Source organism: Mesoplodon bidens (genome assembly GCF_964165515.1).
Source record: "Mesoplodon bidens genome assembly, chromosome: 20".
Classification (NCBI taxonomy): Eukaryota; Metazoa; Chordata; class Mammalia; order Artiodactyla; family Ziphiidae; genus Mesoplodon; species Mesoplodon bidens.
This window is the reverse complement of record NC_138181.1, coordinates 36591882-36615141: the sequence shown is the minus strand read 5'-3', so window position 1 is coordinate 36615141 and position 23260 is coordinate 36591882. Positions and strand designations below refer to the sequence as shown.

At 38.0% G+C, this 23260-nt stretch overlaps 1 protein-coding gene across 3 annotated transcripts in view; it reads right to left on the bottom strand.

Moving 5' to 3' along the window:
* The window catches only part of LOC308608264 (uncharacterized protein), a 363978-nt gene that overhangs the window by 19705 nt on the left and 321013 nt on the right, over positions 1-23260 (bottom strand). For all 3 annotated transcript variants that reach the window (XM_081221079.1, XM_081221078.1, XM_081221080.1), the window contains exon 4: positions 16285-16424. In XM_081221079.1, the coding sequence (XP_081077205.1) occupies positions 16285-16424 (140 nt within the window). The remainder of the gene's footprint in view (positions 1-16284; positions 16425-23260) is intronic.

The following is a 23260-nucleotide window of genomic DNA, read 5'->3' as shown; positions in this document are numbered from 1 at the left end:
GGTCAGGGACTGCCACACTAAGAAACCAATGTTTAAACTGCGACCTGAGCCATCAGTAGCATTTAACAAGGCAAGGAAGAAGAGCTGGGTGCTGGAAGAGTTAGGAAGCTGTTACAGCATCCAGACAAGATCCTGACTTGGGCTGAATGGTGTCAGTGGTCAATTTATTCAAGAACTATTTAGGACACACAGTATTTATTAAGTTCCTCTTATGCTGAAGGCACTATGCTAAATTCTGGAGCTACTATAATGAATGGCACAATGGCACTGATTCGTGTTTGAGACCTAGAGTAAGCAGGACACAAAGACATGGGCTAGATCACCAAAGTTGTACACACCATGTGTCATTCTGGTGTCTCAAACAAGGGTACTTGGACACTGTGGCATGTGCCTTTTATTTGTCATCTAGTGCCTGTTTGGAAGATGAATTAGAGGGTGATAAGATTCTAGATGGGAATAGATGTAAAAGAGGCCACTGAAGTAGTTCAGGTAAATGACAGTGGGACCTGAACTAGTCCTGGGAGATACAGAAAAGAAGAAACACACATGAGAAACAGCTGAGAGGTGAAATTAGAATTAATGGTTGAATGAGGTAGAGAGAGAAAAAAGCAAGACTCAAATATGAAACCCCAGTTTCTAATATCAAGGGCTGAGAATGATAAAGGTCAGTCTAGGGACAGAGTAAGCACCCCAGGACTACTTGTCAATGACCGACACATAATTACAGCCTGGATTATCCTGCCAAGCTAAAGCCAAGTATAATCCTGCTTTAATCTTCCCCTGTTTTCCCACATGATGAACACAAGTGTTTTACTTTTATTCGAACCATTGGTGATAATTGTTTCACTGTCAGTTTTTTTCTGATGCTTCAAATGATGGGGGCGGAGGGAATCCCAGAAAGACAATGTTTTGGGAGAAAATCTGTTACTAGTCGATGCATCTTTTTGTAGTCAATACACTTTCTCCCCTGAGTATAAATTGTTCACTTCTTGGAGCATTGGAAGAACAGCTACTGAAGAGTTGTTTGTTTTTATATGAATAGCTTTCAGACAAACTGTTTACTGATATTGATCAAATTACAGTGAAAACCACACAAGCACTCTTCCCACAGCGCCTTTATTCTCTCATGGTTACCACCCAAGCAAAACTATATTCTGGGTAAAAAGGAAGAAATACATGAAACATACCCCCTGGAGACCAACAACAAATAATCACAAAATAACTTCCAAATCCCAGACTCAGTGCCATATAATACAACTCACATCCTTTGGATTTCCAGCACTTTACTGGTTATTGTTGAATGTGTTTTGTCACACATCTATCTTGTGACACATCAAACTTTGAGGTCGCAATTTTTGACTTTATTTTATAAAAGAGGCGACCTTAATTTTGCAATAATATAATAAGTATTATTGGTATTGACATTGAGAAAGAACTGCAAATAGGAGTCTCAAGAATGAAAAAGAAATACCCTTCATAGATGTGTGTTATGTTCCTGTTTCTCATGCCATTTCTTCTAAAAATTGTATTTTTGTTTGGCTATAGTTCACTCCTGTCATAACTTTAATAAAACTTGACTTTCTGTTCCTCCTACATACTGTGTTGGCTTCAATTTCATATTTGATTAACTTATAGAATAGATTAGTTATAATTTTTTAAAAAGGGAATTTAAGGCATATAAATGTGCATCATAAATGGCTAGGAGAGAATGATGAGCTAAACATTTTTTACACAGACTTTTTTTAAAATTTAATTTTATTTTGTACATAGCAGGTTCTTATTAGTTACCTATTTTATACATATTAGTGTATATATGTCAATCCCAATCTCCCAGTTCATCCCACCCACCCCTCCGCTGCTTTCCCCCCTTGGTGTCCATACGTTTGTTCTCTACATCTGTGTCTCTATTTCTGCTCTGCAAACCGGTTCATCTGTACCATTTTTCTAGGTTGCACATATATGCGTTAATATACGCTATTCGTTTTTCTCTTTCTGACTTACTTCACTCTGTATGACAGTCCCTAGGTCCATCCACGTCTCTACAAATGACCCAATTTCATTCCTTTTTATGGCTGAGTAATATTCCATTGTATATATGTACCATTCTTCTTTATCCATTCGTCTGTCGATGGGCAACACAGACTTTTTTAAAGCACAAAAAGAAGACAGTTTCAGCCTGCCAGCTTTGCCAGCCAAGTTAATCTCTCTTCCTGCCCTGTGGTCCCTGCAGATTCATCACACTGGCCCCTGAATTTGGTTAAACAGTAGCAGCTGAGCCCTGTACAGCTCGGGCAAGTCTGAATGGAGCTGACTTGCTCTCTTTGACAAGGATTTAAAAGTGATATTTAAGAGATTATTATGCTCATCCGAAGCCATTTGTTCAAGTAAACTGCTGGGAATATCTTGTTTCTTTGGAGGTTTTCCAAAAATATCTAATTCTTCTTGATCAGAGGGATGTAAAGAAAGAGAAAGTCTGGTTTATTATCTGGTAATGACTTAAAAAAATCAGAGTCATGGGTGAGAGTTCCTCCCTTGCAGACACAAACTTTCAGGCCACCCACTGTTGGAGTTTTCATAGGTAAGAAGAGACTCAGATCCTCCCACTTGAACATTTTTGACAGCTTTAAAAAGTTAGGAGATTTGCAAAGTGCCCATTGTTTCAGGAGACAGTTTCCCTGGTGGGTTTTAGCATTTTCTTCGTAAGTAAAATGGTCCATTTTAACAGCTTGGGTGTGAAAATTGGCACAGGTAGGTCCTGAAATACACAGCCGAGGTTCTTTAAGATCTACTGTGAGCAGGCAGTCTGTGAACTTCCTAACCTAAAGCCTCCTCTGATTCCTAGGTAACCAGTCCTGATTGCTATTGTCTTACACAGTTAGGAAGGAAGGAAGGAAGGAAGGAAGGAAGGAAGGAAGGAAGGAAGGAAGGAAGGGAGGGAGGGAGGGAGGGAGGAAGGAGAAAGAAAGAAAAAGAAAGAAAGAAAGAAAAAAAGAAAGGAAGAAAGATCTATCCACTGAATGGGCTCCCCCCAGTGAGATGGCCCCTGGATCTGCTGCTAGGACTCACAGGTCTGACATGGACCCTGTGGCAGGGGAGGCTATGTGGCCCTGGAATTGATGCTCCTGCAGATAGGTGAGGCGCTGCCTTCTACTGAAGGCCTGGCTGTGGGTTCTCAGCAGGGGAAGATGAATGCCTCTTTCCTGGTGTGAATTTGCCTGTATTGTCTCTCCTTGCCAAAGAGACTGGGGTTCCCAGTATTCATTCTTATGTGACCTGAGCTCGCTCACGAGCACGACCACTTTCTGTGGTTCAAAATCGGCAGCTCAGAGGTCTGAGTCTGGGCCAGAGTCAACTGTGTCCCTAACCCAGAAACAGCACCTGTCACCACCTCATCCTAGGCTCAGGGGCCATCACTCTGGCCCTGACTCTGATTTTCACAGGGATTTTATCTTAGGAACCCGTTGTCTTTCACTGTGCTTCTTGCTTCATTACCTCCAGGTGTTGGAGAGGGCCCGCTCCATCCATCCCAACTTACATGAAAACTGTCTTTGAGAAGACAGTGTCGATCTCTTCCAGAAGGTTTTGGGGTCCTATTCAAACCTATTCCTTCCTCAGTCACCTTCAAGCTTTCATTATTGATGCTCTCTTTGAAAGAGTAAAGTTCTCTCTTATCAGCTATACTGCTACAACTTTGTAGGTACCAAGCTGTTGAAAACCCCCTACCCGATCTGTATCTGTACCATACCTGTGTCCCTAATCTACCCCATCTCTATTTTTATTTCTCTTTCCACCTTTTGCTATCTCCATCCTTTCCCCTTTCTCTTTATATCTCTCAAACTAACATATTCTTTACCTTTTCCCCTGCTTAGCTCTGTTAAATTTTACTAGCAATATTTCATCAATAGATGAACAAACTGGTGTGCTGGGACCTCAGTGGTGATTCTAGGGTTTGAACTCACATGGTAGCTGGAGAAGAAATCTGGAGAAGACATGAAGGCATCCTGAGGAAAGGTGTCAGGGCTTGATGAGCAGTGGTACGAACCACTGAGGAAAGGCAGACATTCAACATGACTCCATGCTGACCACCCTGCTGATTTAAAGAGTGCCCGTGGGATCGATGCCACTGAGAGAGTTAAAAGACGTGAGTTATTTTGCAGGGGAGGCACAGATAAGTCTGAGAGTACATTTAGGTATCTAAGTGGGAAAGGCCATCGCACTGATAGAATTTCCAGGACCAAAGATGACTACGGTGAACTTTGGCTGCCATCCTGGTACTACGTATACATGTCACTATTCACAGATGGTAAAATCAGTCCTTCATTCTCACTCAAAACTGAAAGAATCACCATCGGTAAAAGTAAAGTTTTGCTCTCTTGCGAAACAGAAAATGCTAAAGAGTATCAAGGAGGTTCTCGTATATTTATAAGAAGAAATGCAGAGAGTGTTTACTGAGCTGTAGTGGGCTTCTGCGATTCTACCGTTCAGGAGACCGACTGTGAAAATTGTTCGGGGCCAAGGAAACCTCAGACACATGAATCAGGACTTGGACACACCTCATCAGATTTGAAAATCTAAGCCTGTTGTAAAACATACTGGAAATAACATTTACCGAATAACTTCACAGCCCTGGCCCAAAGCCCTAACCCTGAAAAAAGGAGGAAAAGCACAGCCTTTTGCAAAAAAGGAGCCCAACACTCTCTGTGACAGCCTTCATCCTCCTTTCAATGCGTTTGCCTTTTATTCTGAGATCTATGTCCAGTCATATGATTGTGTTTTCATAGCCAGTTAGGATAAAGGATTGTAGAAAAATGGAAAGGGGTAGGGAGGAAGGACAATGAGTCTTGTATGTGGCCTAGTTTGATGAAATGTCATGAGCCATTAAAAGGCGTAGCTAATAAATAACGCTTTGTGATTCAGTTATAAATAAAATACTTCCTCCGCTTCTTTTTTCTTGTCTTATGACAAAGCTTAATCAATTATGTGCTTAATGCCCACAAAAGGGCTTTAGGAAAAGGTCTTTCTAAACATACAGAATGGTATAAAACTGGGCAGCTAGACACACATAAAGTGATCAATATCGCCTGGCACTTCCAATTTTCGGGTTAATATTCACACTTATTTTTCTGTCAGCAATTCTTGATGTGGGTAAACTGATTAACACCACTCTCACGTTATCTGTAGAATTCTTTTTGAACCACGTTAGGTAACAGAAAAATAAAGCTGAGGTTCAAAACTTATAAAACATTGTAAGGGAATACAGTCCCATAAACCCTAAAATGTCAATGTCTGTTGTCTGTAAACATGAAATTTAAATTCACAATCTTTTTTTTCAAAACTGAACTGTGCATTAGAATCTATCTACTCACAAATGCTCATTTTACAGATAACAAACCAGAGGCCAAAGGTGTTCAGTGACTTGCCCGCAGGCACTGAGCTAATTGGCGTTGAATCAGAGATTCTGGAGTCACTGGGGTGGAGGTGGGGGTGTGATGGGAGTGGGGAGAAGGGACGGTGATCTTCACAAATGATCTAATAAAAGCTGAAGAAAGTAGACTGTGGTCAAAGTAACTCAGATTCTCAGTTCTTCAAATATCCTACTTTTTATAAAAGAAAATGAAACAGTGATGCGTATAGTGTATTTCCATAGGCTCTAAAGTACTTTCTTACTTAAAAATCACTTTCAGTAAAATCACAAACTGAAGTAAACTTGCAACGTTTTTTTGAGGTTCACACAAGTTCATTATGTTGACCAGAAATCATGTGACGGTTATTTGAAGTTTTGGCAGAAACTGCTAGGAAAAAAGTCCCTCCACAGTCAGAAATGACCCTTTCACTCCCTCAATCAGAGATTTAAACAGTGGGAATACTGGGGAATTAACATTTGGCTTAGTACTCTTATGACTTCTCCAGCCTGGCTGTCACCACTAGGTACCACTTATCCTAGCCCTTTTAAGATTTTCTAGTTCCATGGGTCAGGAATGTTCAGATCACTTTTGGCTAAGTACCCACGTTAATTTCTTCCTTCCCCCTCACTTTATGGACTGGAAACCCCCTCTCACTTTTCATTTTATGAATATGAAACAAATTGCAAAATTTTAGATTTAAAAAGTTATTATTCAACACTGTTATGGCACATTCAGCAAATCTTACCTATAAGAAGGCTAAAGTTGCGAAAGCAGTAGAACAAGATATAGTTATTTCATATTCGGCTTTGTTCTGTTTTTCTTCTATTTTTATACGTTGTGTTTCTGTAGTGATGAGAGCCAGGTATTTCTTTCCCCCCAATTCCTCATTAATGAATAATGAATAATTGCGTTGAAGCACAACCCAAGATGATAGTTATAGGCCACATTTATAGAAACCTTCACGTGCCAGTTCAGAAATTGCAGGGACTGGAAATTAGGGCTAACTGAGGTTTTTATATACATGAAACAAAGCTCCAAATAACGCAATTATGAAACACAAAACGTGGTCTGCTGAACGACTGCTACCCTGCTTGTATTAATGTGGTTCAGTATGGCGCCCCCAAATATTGGATGGAGCTGCTGGCTTCTTGAGAGGGCCCCATCGCTCAGACAGGTTGAGCTGCTGTCACCGCACACCGGTGACATCAGAGTCCTCGGACCAATTTAGCTGTGGGTTAATTCAGCATGGTGACCATGAACTCAAGGTTGCAGTCACTCCTGGCTTCTCAGAGAGAAAAACTACTCTGCAACCATTAACTGGAGGCCTTTCTCCACTCGCAGATGCCTGATGCTCTTCACTCCTAGTCGTGGAAAGTGATAAAAGGCAAATCTACCAATTCCTCTACAGAATAAACTTAAAGCTCAGAGACTAAAGGTATAGCACACAGCCTTGTGGTCAAGTGCATGGCTTGGAGCTTCATCACCCTGTTTTGAAATCACAGTTCAGGATTTAAAAAAAAAAAAAATCACAGTTCAGCCTCTTAGCTGTGTAACCTTGTGGAAGCGATTTGACTGTAGAGGTCAAATCGGATATTTAACTCACGAGATTTCTGGGAGATTTAATGTGCCTGGCAAATAAGAGTCAATAAACATTAGCTATCTTTATTAATTATTTCATTTTTATGTACACATGGCTGGTTTCATGTCTACTCTTCCAATAAAATGGTCAACATTTATTCTCCTGTTGAGATCATTCTAGAAGTACTTCAGCTGTTGACTCCCACATACAGTTTGCATTATTCAGTGCATTGCTAAGTCACTTTTTGAAATGTTCTTCATTTATCTGTTCTTTGCACAGTATTTAATAAAATTGATTTTCATCATGATAAATTTTCTTCATATAGATCGGCTTTAAGTGGTAAACAAGTGCTGAGCACCCTTAAACAAACTTTTAAACTTACAGAGAAATTGCATATTGTGCAGAGTTCTCACATACTCCTCACTCACCTTCCCCTGATGCTTACAAATTACATAATCATGGTACATCAGTGGTGACATGTTGTTTTCAACAAAAAGGAATACTTAGTGATAGAACCTTTTTTTAAAAAATATTATTCTAAAAATAATCAGTTACATTCTTACTTATTGTGAAGTGTCATTTTTTCCTTTGAAAAGTTTAATTAAATGTGATTTATTTTTTTCAAAAGGCACTGCTTAGTATCTCACTACTGATAGTTACTATTACTGAAATTGTTTCAGATTTGGAGCATTACCTTTCTGTAAATATATGCTGGAAGAATAAATAATCCACTCATTAACTGGATCATTCATTCTTCTATCATATATTTATTGAATTCGTGACACCTGAAGAGCTTAAAGTAAGTTGCATGTTTTGCATTTACAGAAAGGTAACGTTCCAGTCTGTGTTGTGCAAAATAGTTTCGTGGTTCCTTTCCATATTATTACAAAGTTTTGTGATTAATTTATAGATTACACACACACACACAAACACCTAACCACATGAATGACATCCTGAAAATTTCAGCTTTTAATTAGTTGATTGGAATTGCTTCTTTTTAAAATTGGGCCATGAATGCATTTTCCTTGTGGTACTTTTTCTGTATACTTACCCTGGAATCCTGTTAAATTCCAGGTAAGGAAATCAACTCATTTGTGGTCACACTGACGTTTTTTCCCACTAAAATATTAGTTTAATAAATAGTCATTACCACTGAGATATATTTTTCCTCGGGTATTCTTTTTATAATCTCTCCCAAAATATTTCTTCATGCATTTCAAGATGAATATACATTACATGTTAGCCTAGACATTTTATAAACATTAACATTTTGATCCAATTTCCACATTATAAAAGATGTTCTAAAATTTGCTTCTGTCACATTCCTGACACACTTTCTATACGCTTTCCACCAGTATTTGAAATGGATTTTAGTTTACTGCTGTGCTGTATCTGAGAATCATTCCAGCTATTTTACTGTAGTGGAAAGAACACGTTTCCCCAACTCTGACAATAAAATTATAAGATGGAGAGTGACCAGTACAAGGATGAAAAATAGTTTGCAACTCCAGAGCTAACTCTGATCAGATAGTGCCAACCGGGATTTCTTTGCTAAAGACAGTTTGGAAGCCACATCCAGGACTAGTGCAAGGGTGCTCCACAGACACGGTGTCATGTCGTGGAGTTTAATTGGAAACGACGAGTCAATAATTAGTGTTTTATTAAACAACAGCAGTTAAAATTCATTAATTCCGAGGGAGGAGATTCGAACGATAAACAATTCATTTTCTTAGCATATTGATGCAGTTTGATCATAAAACAAACCATGTGGCCATGGTCTGGTTGTAGTCTAGTTATTCTCATTTTACCGCTTGTACCAACAGCAGAGTGGCTCTTGTGGCATCTCCAGCTCCACTTATTTCTCGGGTACATGTGAAAATGGCAGAGATAGTAACCATTGCTTGGGAAGAAGTTTGGGAACAGTGTAGTGAAATTACTATACAGCTCTGCAGCATCACAAAAGAACAAACCCTAATCCTTTGTTTTCTCATACTTTTTCTTTCTTGGTGTATCTCAGAGGTGTTGTTCTAATGGGCTGGCTCCACAACTGACTTATGAGAAACGTGTCTGACAAACATCCTACCATTTTTATTATTCAATCAAGAAGTATTAATGGAAGCCAGTCTATGTCAGCTACCATGTAACATTAGGAGCCAAAATCATTGTGATCTCATGGAGCTAACAGTCCAATGAAAGGAAAGGCAAACAACCACCACAAAAACAGAAACAAAACAAACGTAAATTGTGATACATGTTATAAATACGACAGAGAAAGGCATAAAATCTCATATCTGTAATCAACATTTTAACACATATACTTGGGCCTTATATTTCATACACTCCATGAGTATATTACGTGAGCTTCATCACACAGGTGATAGACATTTCTTAAAGATAAAGTTCTTAATGCTATTCAATGCACTGAACCATTAGAGATTCTAGAACAGTGTTCTAGTGAATCTCTAAAAAATACAGCCTGGATAAAGAAAAATAATTAATTTTGAAGTCATATTTATTATTGTATTGCAAGGCCTGTGTTGTCACTGATTTTTATCTTTATCTAATTTACATGGATGGGACAGTTAATTCCAGAGGTTATTACCTATTGTCAAGTTATGTTTTGTTTAATGACATACGAGTGTGTAAATAATTTCAAATGCATATATGATGCATATAAAGTAACTGAAACATTGAGAAATAAAACCATAACAGCTAACATTACTCTTGGGATAGAATCCGTTGACACTAAGTTATATCTTGATGATAATTCTTTACCTCCTAGGAGAAATGGGGTAAAATTAGTTTTCATTTGTTGATTTTCTTGAAATAAAGTAACTTATTCAAACTCAGTTCAGTTCTTTATCTGAAGCCAAACTCAGTGTCAATTAGCTATTGAGATTTTAGAAAAACTTGATTAGTTGTAGTCAATGAAGTTTCTCATTGACTCCATGTTTGATAGAAAGTTTATATCATGTATCTTAGTTAAAATCAAGAATAAAAGAAATACTTATACTTTTGTATACAATGTGTCTCTCATCCCCTTTTATTTATTTATTTTTTTGGTTTTTAGCTTTGATAGAATATGTCTGAAATGATGAAATAAACAAAGGTACTAAGTATGGTGGAAAGTAAAGTTGTCAAACTTCAGAAGAATAGAGATTACTACAGACAATGTGCTCATAACTGGGAAACATAAATTAGACCTTCCCAACAGGCGCTTTAGATCAACAAACCATTTTAAAAGCTTTCAAAGCTTAAACTCTTTGGAAGCTTTTAAGATTCTGTGAATCTGAAAATGCATGTTTTACAATGACCTGAGAGCATGGGTGCAGATTTAGGAGAATGATTCTTAAAGATGGATGATGTCTTAAAATTTGTGACAATACTATACAGGCACATTCTCATACATTTTTAAAAGCACTGGTCTAAAATATTGGGCTGTCTTTGGTGAGCTGTTTTAAATAACAAGACACAACAGACAAGATAAGCCTTGGGCTGAATCTAAGAGTTTTCTTGATTCTGAGATGGATAAAAACCCACTAATTTCTCAGTGGTAATTTAGTCAAAAAATGAAGGGCTTGATATCTTTAACATAGACAAAAGAGAACCTATAAAAATGTTTTTATATTAGTATTCATCGTTGGACAGCTGAATGCATGAAATCTTATTTGAGGACCTGAGAATTGAGACTACCAGTTTGATTATTTTCACTCAGAGGTTGAATAAACTGAGATTTTTAAATGTACCTCAAATTTCAAGACTCTTTAAACAGACACAGTCCAAGTACCATGTATTTTCGGTAAATCTGAACAAAAATCTTAGGGGGTCTTATTTCTTTAATTGTTGCTGTTGTTGCAATTCATTTTCCCCCAGCTTCACTGATGAATTATTGACATACAGCACTGTGTAAGTTTAAGGTGTAAAACAATGATTTGATATATGTATATGCTGCTAAATGATGATCACAATAAGGTTCATTAACATCCAACACCTAATATAGTTACTTTTTTTTTGGTGCTGTGGTGAGAACTCTTAAGGTCTACTATATTAGCAAATTTCAAATATACAATACTGTATTGGTAATTATAGTCGCCATGCTGTACATTACATCCCTAGAACTTATTCATCTTATAATGGAAAGTTTGTACCCTTTGATGACCTTTGACCTATTTCCTTCCACCCTATCTCCCACCCTTGGCAACCACCAACCGGTTCTCTGCTTCTATGAGCGCATTTTTCAAGATTCCACATACAAATGAGATTGCACGGTATTTATCTTTCTCTGTCTAACTTATTTCACTTAGCGTAATACCCTCAAGGTCCATTCATGGCAATATTTCCTTCTTTTTTACATCTAAATAATATCTCATTGTACATATAACACATTTTCTTTATCTATTCATCTTCAATGATGATGGATCACTTAGGTTATTTCCCTGTCTTGGCTACTGTATATATTGCTATGAACATGACGGTGGAGATATATCTTTGAGATAGTGATATCATTTCCTTCAGATATGTACCCAGAAGGGGGATTGTTGGATCATATGGTAGTTCCATTTTTAACTTTTTGAGGAAACTCCGTACCGTTTTCCATAGTGCTTGTACTAGCTTACATTCCCACCAACAATGTACAAGTGTTCGCTTTTCTCTACATCCTCATCTGGACTTATCCTTTGTCTTTTTGATCACAGCCATTCTGATGGGTGTGAGATGGTATCTATTGTGATTTTGGTTTGCATGTCCCTGATGATTACTGGTGTTGAACACTTTTCATGTACCTATTGGCCATTTGAAGATCTTCTTTGGAAAAAAATGTCTATTCAGGTCCTTTGCCCATTTTTAAATTGGAGTATTTGCTTTTTTTGTTATTGAGTTGTGAGAGTTCCTTACATTTTTTTTGAAGATTAACCCCTTACCAGATGTGTGGTTTACAAATATTTTCTCCCATTCTGTAGGTTGCCTTTTCATTTTGTTGATCTTTTGTCCTGCATTGCAGAAGCTTTTTAATTTGATGTAGTCTCATTTTTTTGTTTTTGCTTTTGTTGCTTGTACTTTTGGTGTCATATTCGTGAAATCATGCCATGACCCATGTCACAGGACGTTTTTTCCTCATTGAGGGATTTTAAAACATGTTTCTAAGAGTGATTTGAGGCATTGGGAGGCATTGGTACTATACATGGTACGAAACAGTCTCAAATGTTACTAACACTGTGATTGAGATTGATGGAAGCTACAAAACTCACTTTCCCTTTTGCTTATACCTATTGCCTAATAGTTTTTTGTTGTTGTTGCTGTTTCTTTTTTTTGTTTTGTTTTGGTTTTTTTTTGGCTGCATTGGGTCTTCATTGCTGCGTGCGGGCTTTCTCTAGTTGCAGCGAGCGGGGGCTGTTCTTCATTGCGGTGCGTGGGCTTCTCATTGCGGTGACTTCTCTCGTTGCAGAGCATGGGGTCTAGCCATGCAGGCTTCAGTAGTTGCAGCATGTGGGCTCAGTAGTTGTGGCACTGAGCACCACAACACCAGTTTTGGTCCACAGCCCCAAGCTTGGCCCCTCATCTCCAGAGCTTCCTGACGCACAATTTCCATCGTAGTTGTCCACTTACTCTCAGGTGCATTAGTTAGATTCTGTGCACATATGTTACATGTTTCTAGGAACTGATAAAAGTTTAGCTAGGATATTTGCCTCAGATTATCTCCTTTATCCACTCATGTGAGTTGAGGTTCTTTTCTCTCTCTATTTGTGGCTCTTTGAAAACCTTCAGCTGAACTCTTTCTCCCCAAATTTCCCCTCGGATCATTCTTGCCTTATAATCTCCTAAAGGAGTCCTCTCTAGTTCTAACCATGGACATTGAGACATGATTTTATAGTTTATCTCTGGCTCCCTACACCTTCAGATGGAATTCAGAGATTATCTCTCCAACTGATCTTCCCCCATTTTTAAAAAACTAACTTTTGATCTTGGAATTTTCTGATACTTTTAACAATTTGGTAAATTTCCAACACTTGGGTGATATGCAAATTATGAATTCTGAAACTTTTGATTGTCATTTTTTTGACAGTTATATTGCCAGATATTTTTCTACACTAATTTGTATTTATCCCCGTAGTGGAAAAGTTTAGAGAAAGACAGGGCTGAGCTAATAGCAATGTTGGGAAATGGGCAGTCTTTCCCCAAAGAGTCTTTCCCCGAAGTCTTTCCATTGGTGGGTTTCCCTGGTGGCACAGTGGTTAAGAATCCGTCTGCCAATGCAGGGGACATGGGTTTGAGCCCTGGTCCAGGAAGATCCCACATGCCGTGGAGCAACTAAGCCCGTGCGCCACAACTACTGAGCCTGTGCTCTCGAGCCCACGAGCCACAACTACTGAGTGCGCGTGCCACACTACTGGAGCCCGTGCACCTAGAGCCTGTGCTCCACAACAAAGAGATGCCCCCGCAATGAGAAGCCCGCGCACCGCAAAGAAGAGTAGCCCCCGCTCGCCGCAACCAAAGAAAAGCCCGCATGCAGCAACGAAGACCCAATGCAGCCAAAAATAAAATAAATAAACTTATATTAATCCTTTCGTTGCAGCCCTTGGGCAGATGAGTTGTTAGCACATTAGAATGAATCTAGGTTTCAAAAGCAGATTCACATTAACCAAACTCCTGACACTGTCAGAAAACCAGGAGATCAATGTGTTAACGTAAGAAGCAGAACCATGCTGGTGAATGGGAATCCTCATGTCAGCACAACTAGCTCAATGCTTTTCAATTGACTGAAGCCAAATCATGATCAAAAGTTTGCTTGGTGAGAAGAGCAAGGAGAGGGAATTATACAACTAAGTTTTTAATGGATGCAGCAGAGACAGCTCAACCATCCGCACAGAGATTCCTGAGTTACATTGACTGGGATGCTTGTGTCAGTCAGTGTTATGACAGAAGGATGAGAACTTATGGAAGGGCTGTTGGTTAGCTCACAGGGTCATGGAAAGGATGGGGAGCCAGGACCAGAAGATGAGCAGGAATGAAGTAAGTCTGTGTCAAAGCCACGCTAGGGAACTCGGGGTGCAGCACTACCCTGCCCATGGCTGCAGCAGGCACTGGTCACTGGGGCCAGCAGTGCACCTCTGACACTGAGGTCCCTTAAGACTCGATGAGCTGTAGCTGCTCTGTGCCCAGAACAGTGTCCCCACTGCTTCTGCTTCTCTGCTTCTTTAACTTCGCATTCCAGGCCTGGTGGGTGCCTCAGCTTAGCTGGGCCTCCTGCCAAGACCCATGCTGTATGAATGCCCCAAGCACAGACACAGAGTGTGATATCGGGCAGCCCAAGAAGAGGGGGGGTGTAAGTATTCATCAGAACTCCTAACGGCCACAGTAGGCATCCTCTCCCCGCAGACAGCGGTGGGACAGGAACTGGTGTCCCAGTGTAGTATAGACATCACTGGCATGCAGGCTTGGTATCAAGTAAATTCCGAGTCTGCCCCTTTCTGACGGTGGTGGAAAAAGAACGAAAAGTGCTTAGTACACGGCTTGGCACACAGGAGGTGCCCATTCAGTAGAAGTCACTACTGACACCTCCACTTCTGCCCAGCCCTCAGGCTAGTTCGCGCGTCCTCTCTGCATTGGGTTAGCCTGGGGCCTGGCCGGTGACTGTGAACAGTTCTGCTGCCATCTTTTATGTGCTGGGTTCATAGCTTATTGGTCAAGGGCAGTGCAGTTTTCCTTATTTTCAAGTCCTAGAAAAAGCTTCACTTAGTGTCCACTAACAACATTTATAAGGGTTGTTACAGGAAGAATAAATAACATTACCCATGAGAACATGCCTCGCTTATGACACAGCACATATTAGGAATTCAAAGGTATAAACTTTTAGACCTTTTACTGGAATGTTCTTTTCCACTTTGGCATCTCCAAACAAAATGACAAATAAAATCATTTAATAAAAATATTGACTGAGTTGTAATTTTGCTCAGTACCACAACTACATTTCTTACCCTTTTACACTCAGTTGTGTATAATGATCTGGACACTGCATTCTGGCTGGGGGCTGAGCAGTAACACAGAGACACACCCTATTATCTTAGTGCAGGGTAAGTTTCAGTTTTAATGAGATTTAGCATGCCATTTCCAATTTAGAACAAGAAGTCTATTTTCTCCCTTGTTCTTGGAAGATACAAACATCTCTTTCCTAGCAGGAAAGGTAAAAAATGTCTCTGCAGTTTTCTTTTTATAAAGCATATAATATTTACTAAGCATCTATTCTGTGCTAAAGCCATTGTGGGGTTATATTATCTAATCTGATTCTCAAAACAGCTCTGTGAGGTCAGAGTTTTTTATTGTTACCACTGTAAATTTAAAAAGTAGGCATATTTATTTCACTTTAAACCTGATTAAAGAGAAAGACGACTTTCCCAGGTCCTTGTGTTTTCTTTGACTAAATAAGACATTTCACCTGTTTTCTTAAGAGTGGCACCCAAAACTCCAAGACTCACTAATAGAGTAACAAGAGAGCTGGTACCCCATCTGCATCAGAACTGAAGGAAGCCAGAGTCGCCCCACTTTCCAGTGTAGTACATATGGATGTTCATGCAGGCAGCACAACAGTGGCTGAGAACCCACAGCGAAGCCAAACTGCCTGGGTTCAAATCTCAGTTCCACCACTGATTAGCTGTATGACTTTGGGACACTCACTTAACTTCTCTGTGCCTTAGTTTTCTCATCAGTAAAATTGGGGATAATAGTAATAACTACCTGAGAAAAAGTAAATGAGGTTAAGTATTTCAATTTTGCTCATTTAACACAGGAGGAAACAGACTCTTAATTGGGGGTAAGTGGCAAAGGAAAACAATGTTTTCAAGTCAGAGCCCATATTTCATCTTTATGTTTCCTCAGCATCTTCCATGGTGTCATTAGCAGGTAGATGTCCAATAAATGCTTCTCAGATTAACAAATAAGTAAATCGCTGTCTATAAATTTATTATGTTGGCCTTTTTTTGGGGGGGGGAAGTCAGAAAACAGTGAAAGAGAAAATATGAGCAATATTCATTTAGAAGTCCCCAAACTTTATAATAAAGAAGGCATTTAAACCTTTCTCTTAAATGGTTATAAGAGGGTTGAGGCAATGCCTTTCTCTTTAAGGAGACAGAGACATATTAGCAACAGTGTGGTATTTTAAAGGCAGACCTATGAAAGCTTAAATCATGGATCCACTACTTACTATACTTATGACCTTGGGAAAATAACTACTCAGCTTCGACATTATTATCTGTAAAATGGGGAAAGTAATATGGAAATATAAAATTAGACTATGTATGAAATCACCTGATACATGTAGAGGTACACAGATGTGCATTCTCTTCCTGTTTTGGTAGAGAAGCTCTTCTAAAAGAAGAAGGTAGAAGTGGAATGAAATTTGTTGCATGACTTGCTGGGTCCACTCTTTTGAACAATCAGTAGAAGGACTGAAAGAATAGAAGAACAGAAAAAATAGAAGTTTAATCTTCCACTCCACTGTGGAGTCATATAATTTTTTTAAATTGAAGTATAGTTGCTCTATAATATTGTGTTAAGTTTCGGGTGTACAGCATAATGATTCAGTATTTTTGCACCTGAAATACGTGAGAGCATTGCCATTTATTGCTACCTTGAGTGTCTAGATATAAGTTGTTCTATTGCGACAAAGACAAGTGTAAGGCATCCCAAATTTGAAACAGACAGGGCAATCAAATACCAACCAGTCAGTAAGAAGTACTTTTTAGTAGAAGACAGAGAAAATGCTAATCTCAGAAACCTAGTAATGAGCTTTCACAGACTGGAGAAATAAGAAATGTTGAATTAGCTAAACCTAAACAGGAAGAAGAAATATTAGGATCGTTAACAAAAAGGATAATAAAGCAAACAGAAAAGTCAAAAGATTGGAGGCCAATAAATTTCTCTAGTAGCTGTATTCGTTTTTGTTTACTTTCTATTTCTAATCAATATTGCAGAGAGCAACAGAGGTGCAAAATGTAACAAAAGGAAAAATAAAAATTAGGAACTTGAAAGTAACAGGAAGAGAGATGATTTATCATAAAATTTAGGGCTTTGGGGAAAGATCCCAGAGAAATTACAGTTTAAATTCTTGAAGGGAAAAAAGGAAAAAATGTTAGTGGAAAGTACTGAGCAGATCTGTGAGATCTGGAAAAATAATATTGAGTATAAAATTTCTGCAGACCAAGGGTATTTTTTCTCATCCAAGACACTTTACATAAGACATTATTTAAATTGCTATTACAAAAAACTATATACAAGAAAATGAAGATTTAAGGTTTAAGCTTTCCTTGGCAGTAACCAGAGCTGAGTTTCAATTAGCATTCAAAACATTTATCTCAGGTTAAAGTATGAAATAAAAATAATTAATTGACATTATAAAAGTGCTATATAAAAAAGGCATCAACTCCTAACCCCAAGAAATGAATCTTGGATTTTTCATGGACCAGAGTGTTAAATCTGTGAAATCCCCTGAAAACTGAAATAATCTAATTTATATTATTAATCTTTACTCTCAGAAGAATGCAGTGTTTCTTAAGGACAGAATTATGAAAAATTAAACTTATACACACAATGGAGAGATGTGTGACTAAACTACCTTATTAAAAATAAGGCACAGAAACAGAATAAATAACTCCTTGGATCGATGGTACAGGCTCCAGTGCAGGTACAGTGACATCTGGCAAGATTTTTAATGCTGTGTATTTAAAATGTTGCTTCTGTTTATCCTCCATCCTTTATCCAAGGAAAATATTTCAAACATAGAGAAGTTACCCGAATGATTATTTTCTCCTCTAAGCTGCTGAAAGTCTCCTTACCACTTTTAAAGGCCTAAGCAATAGAACAAATCCCTTAACTACTAATACACCTGGCTGTAAAATTTGCAGTGACTGCCCATTTGTGCTTCTTTTAATTATGAATTTTGATGAGTTAAATTGACAGCCATGTCTTGCCATAAAGGTCTATTCTGACATACTTTCATGAAGCAAAGAATAAAGGAATTTGGATGCAAATTAACAAATTAAATCATTAAATTCTTGGAATCTGTAGCTCTAACAAGTATTTTTAAGTAAAAATGTATTCTTCTGGCAGTTTTCCCCAACTCTACACTTGTATAGTGAAAATAAGGAATTTAGATTGTAGGTATTGTCAGACCTCAATATTAGGAGAAAAATAGACTATTAATGTTGTTATGCCTTAATTTTAGGGCAAAATATTAAAAAGAATGTTAGGTAAAATTGAATGAGAAGAGTAAAAACAACTCTGATCACCAAAAACCAGGCCAGCAATCTATGGGCCAATTCTCACCCACTGCATGTTTTTGTAAATAGAGTTTTACTGGAACATAGCCATGCTCACTTGTTTACATATTGAAAATGACTGCTTTCACGCTACAATGGCAGAGTTGAGTAACTTCAGCGAAGATTATATGGCTGGAAAACCTAAAATATTTACAATCTATAGCAAAAGTTCACCGACTCCTGATCTAAAAGATCATTGGAAACAAATTTTACAATAATTCTTAAGCCATGGAAATCTTACAACTCAAGATTAGGGCTGATCATATCCTTTTATTCAATGATTTATTATTCAATTTCTACGTTATATGGAAAACTATTTTTTTTCTCCAAGAAAACTCTCTGCTTGATTCAAAAGTTATAAATTTTGTGAAGAACTGGAGATGAGAAAAACCAAGCAGATTGTCTAAAGGCTCTTAATCTGATCAGCTTCAGAGAGTCCATAACCTATTCAAACATCATACAATGTTTTTCAGTTTGTATGTCTGAGCATAATTCTTGTGTGAAGGTCCACAGTTTTCCAAGAATGTAGTGATAAAGGCTCAAATGATTTTCATTGCAGTTCATGACTCAAAATATTTAAGAATAACTGATTTAGACAAATCTGAATCTTTGAAGATATGGATTATGAGGCCAAGAAGCTTAAAGTACTTTCTTCCCCAAAACTGTATAACTAGAATTAAAAGCTAGAATCTCTCGCTCCCAGTTAAGAGGCTTTTATTCATGTTGCTGTCAATTTTCCAAAACAAATATTATTGTGAGAGAAAAGTCAGAAGAGTTAAATTTTTCTGGAATTAAATATAGGAAGCAAGTAAACTTTGTATCCTCTTTTAAGATGGATGACTTTTACTTTCATGATTTTAAACACGAAGATGGGGAGGTGAGATTGAGGTATTGGGCCTGGGTCTCTTCAGGTCCTGGTGGTTTCTGTGGCATCAGTGCAACTGATGCAGGTTGCTGTGAAGCCAGTTGAGTTTACTGGTCTAAAGCCATTGCCAAATATAAAATTCAGAGATAGTCAGGAGAATCATTTGACCCCAATACTATCGCCTTCCTAATATCCCAAAGCTGGAGACATTATGGTTTGAACTTTGCTCGGTTTTTCCACTTTTACTGTGTGCTGGCTCCTCTTGTGTTTTTGAGTGGGGAGAAGAAAAAGGGAAATGAGCAAACACCTCTTTACTTAACTCTCTGAAGTTGCAATCCTCTTATTGGTGGGCTGCACTGCTTTATAATCTTTGTATATGGACCTCCTGCTGGTGTCATGCTCTTGAGAGGTCTGTGTAGCTCCTCTAGGTATTGGTGTTTGTTTGCATGTGAGACTTGCTCACCACTTCTACCTGTCCTGCTGGTGGCATTCACAAGCATCCTTCTACCGGGACTGCCTCTTCCCCTCCCACGCTGTGCCAGTCCTGGCAAAGCTGTCACGCCTAATGCATCATCATGGCCAGCTCAGGTATTGTGCCTATGCAACCATTTTCTGTATCCCTCAGCAACTGGGAACTCAAGGGGACTGTCTGGGCTTCCTCTGTCCTTGCTGGTCTTCTACCAAAAGCCACTTCTCTCCAGTTCTCCTTTCCTTTCTTCAAAGTTTATGGGTGGTTTAACATATTTTCTGACTAAGGAAATTCCAGCTAGGGAACAAAATTCCAGTTCTCTCTCCTTACAAGCATGTTCTATCTTTAAATATGATTCTTCTGGAATCCCTATCTTTTCATCACCTTGGTAAGCAAAAGCTGATGACTGAAACACTGCACTCCTGATAAAGGAAACTATGTGCATTTGCTTAGGCATCACTTATATCTACTAGGGATATTCCTAGAATAGTATGGAGAGAGAGGTATGGCCCCAGTAGAAGAGGCATTAAGGCGGTTTCTGACCCTTCTCCAGAAGTCTTGAAGAGAGATGGTTGGCCTCACTTGCTTAGACTTTCTTTAAAATGTGGAGTATTTAGTATATTTTGTCATCAGCTCTCAGTCTCTACTACAATAATGGAACATGCTTGTACACATGAATTCACAGTATGGGTGTTGCTATTTTGCCATGTCATTGCTGATGGACAAAATAGTAGTTCCAATTTTCCTCTATTGCAAACAATACTGCCATGAGCATCCAGATTCATACCTCTGTATGGACATTAATTAATTTTTTTTCCCAGGGAAATACTGAGAGGGGAAATTGCTCAGCCGTAGGATATGAAAGTTTGAAATTTTAATATATAATTGACAAATTGTCCTCAAAAGTGACTGACTATTCTAATTTATTTCTCCAAGAAACATCAACACATGCTCAAACGCATTGGGAGTAGGAATGTACAATCACAGCCACAATGAGACATTTCTCAATACTCATTATATTTACAAATGTGAACTTTCATACACTGGGAAAGAAAGGGAATAGGTTTCAGGCGGTGTTCACATCTGTCATTTTTTCTCCAAATCTTCATTATGAAAAATTTCAAACTACTGGTACTATTATAACGAACACTTGTATCCTCACAATTAATCCACACACATAAACACACATACATACACACACGCATGTGTAAACAAACACAAATCTGAACCATTTGCAGACATCATGACTGTATTTCTAAACACATACCTCTTAGCATGCATTATTTTTCTGTCTATTAAGTGAGGATAACTATTTATTATATACTTTATTTGTGACGAAAAAGAAAATAATATATGTAAAACACCCAGCACAGTACCCAGATCATGATGAGTACCTGAGTATGCAAAAATGATATTCCCTAAACAGAAATATGGAATGAGTATCGTGTGTGTGTGTATTCTTAAATGAGTATTTATATTTGTTTATACATTGTATAAATAAGCTTCCCTGACTACTGCTCTCTCCTTGAAGAAATAAAATGAAGACTACAACATGCTAGATATCTCAGTGCAGATATCTAGATTAATGAATGATATTAACCTAATAGTGAGAACCTACCCTATCAGTGGGAGAGTGACTTTAGCTTACTTGGTCTTTTCCCATTTTTAATTTTTTAAAATTAAAAACCACATATGGGATGCTGATCCATAAAGGAGAGACTAGAGAATTTTCAAATGTAAAAAGTTAAATGAATATCTTTTTACAAAAATTCAAAAAACTGCTAGTCCTCATTTTATTATCGCTGTCCTGAATATTTTCAAACACTCTTCTTAATGAACACATTTTAGGAATTCTGAAGACAGAAAAAAAATACCGTATATAGAGTAGGTGCTTAGTAAATATTAGTTAATTTCAGTTGACTGCAGGTATGAATTTTTAAAATGAATTAATGTTCTTTGTCAGGAAGATAAAGTCTGCATCCAACTCCTTCACAAGAAATGAATCTTTTATTGGCAATTATTATAATTTATAAATTTGAGTCTGTCAAAAACCTTCAAACAGGCCAACCTTCTGTTTCCACTACAAAAAATCTTTATTTTTTTATGAAGCAGTGTACTTCTCATACATATAAAACACAAGGTGAGGGCTTCCCTGGTGGCCCAGTGGTTGAGAGTCCGCCTGCCGATGCAGGGGACACGGGTTCGTGCCCTGGTCCGGGAGGATCCCACGTGCCGCGGAGTGGCTGGGCCCGTGAGCCATGGCCGCTGAGACTACGCGTCTGGAGCCTGTGCTCCTCAACGGGAGAGGCCACAACAGTGAGAGGCCCGCGTACCGCAAAAACAAAACAAAACAAAAAAACACCACAAGGTGAATCCAGGTACCTTGTTTGAAACAGTCTGCAGGAACCAACTTTTCACATGTGCATTGCTGCTAGAGATTGGAATATGCACAGTGTTGGTTACATACAATAAAGTCTGATTAATTAACCTTTATTTTTTAAATTCATATGCCATAGAATGCAAGTCAATCAGAAAATTACTTTCAGTAAAATTTCGCTACCAGATAACAAAATGAAGTCATTAAGAATCTGTATGACAGACACCAAATAACAGTTAAGAACCCAATTTTCTTTGCTGAGTTGGACTTGAATAAAATCTTCACTTAATCTTTGGAAGAATAGCTCTTTGTTATTAATTAAATCTAGGATTTTTGCTGTTGAAATCACCACAGTAGTTTAGTTTTGTTTTTGCAAGGCTATGAGAAATGTAATTGCTGCTTCAACACATATAGTACACTGCACATAAAAATGTATCTCATGCTTTGTGAACAGAAACAAAATTTCTCAAAGACTAACAATTGTATCAGTGGGAGTTCTGCATTAAATTAAGCTTGGGGGAAGGAAGAAATGTGGGCTGTAAACAAGAAAAATATTTCTCTTAAGACACTTAAATGTTAACTAGGTATATTAATCAAATTGTGATGTAATGCTCTACAGAGTCAGCTATAAAAAGTATTTTCCATTACTTTTCTACCTTCACGTTAATTTTTTTGCTGTAAAAACTAACCCATATATAGCAAAAGAAAAGCACCTAACTTGATGTATAATTTCCTTTTGAACCAAAGAACCTATAAAATTTCTGTGTAAGAGAAAATTAATGGCAACTTTACTTTTTATGGCAGAAAACCTTAGCACTTTGGATAACTATCTGCCTGATTTTCTGAGGGCAAAAATTATTTCTCATTCTTTTTTTTTCCTTGGCAAATTTCTAGTGACAAATGCAGTTCCTGGAACATTCTTACAGCTCATCGTTTGTGGAAGGAAGGAAGGAAGGAAGGGAGGGAGGGAGGGAGGGAGGGAGGAAGGAAGGAACAAATTTATGTCAGACAATCTGACTCAATTAGGAAATTCTGGAAAGTTCTACATATATATGAGCAAGTGTCAAGGAAATGTACTTCGAAGTTCACTATATTTAAATATTAGGAAAAACTGGTTAATGCCCTTCTAAAAATTAATTTAACAAATGCATTTTAATCCATAGAAGTCATTTCTAGTTTTCATCTTGCACACGTTACAACATTTGTTAGGTTAAATTTCCTTATGTGAATGACGATGGAATAAATAATCTCTAGAT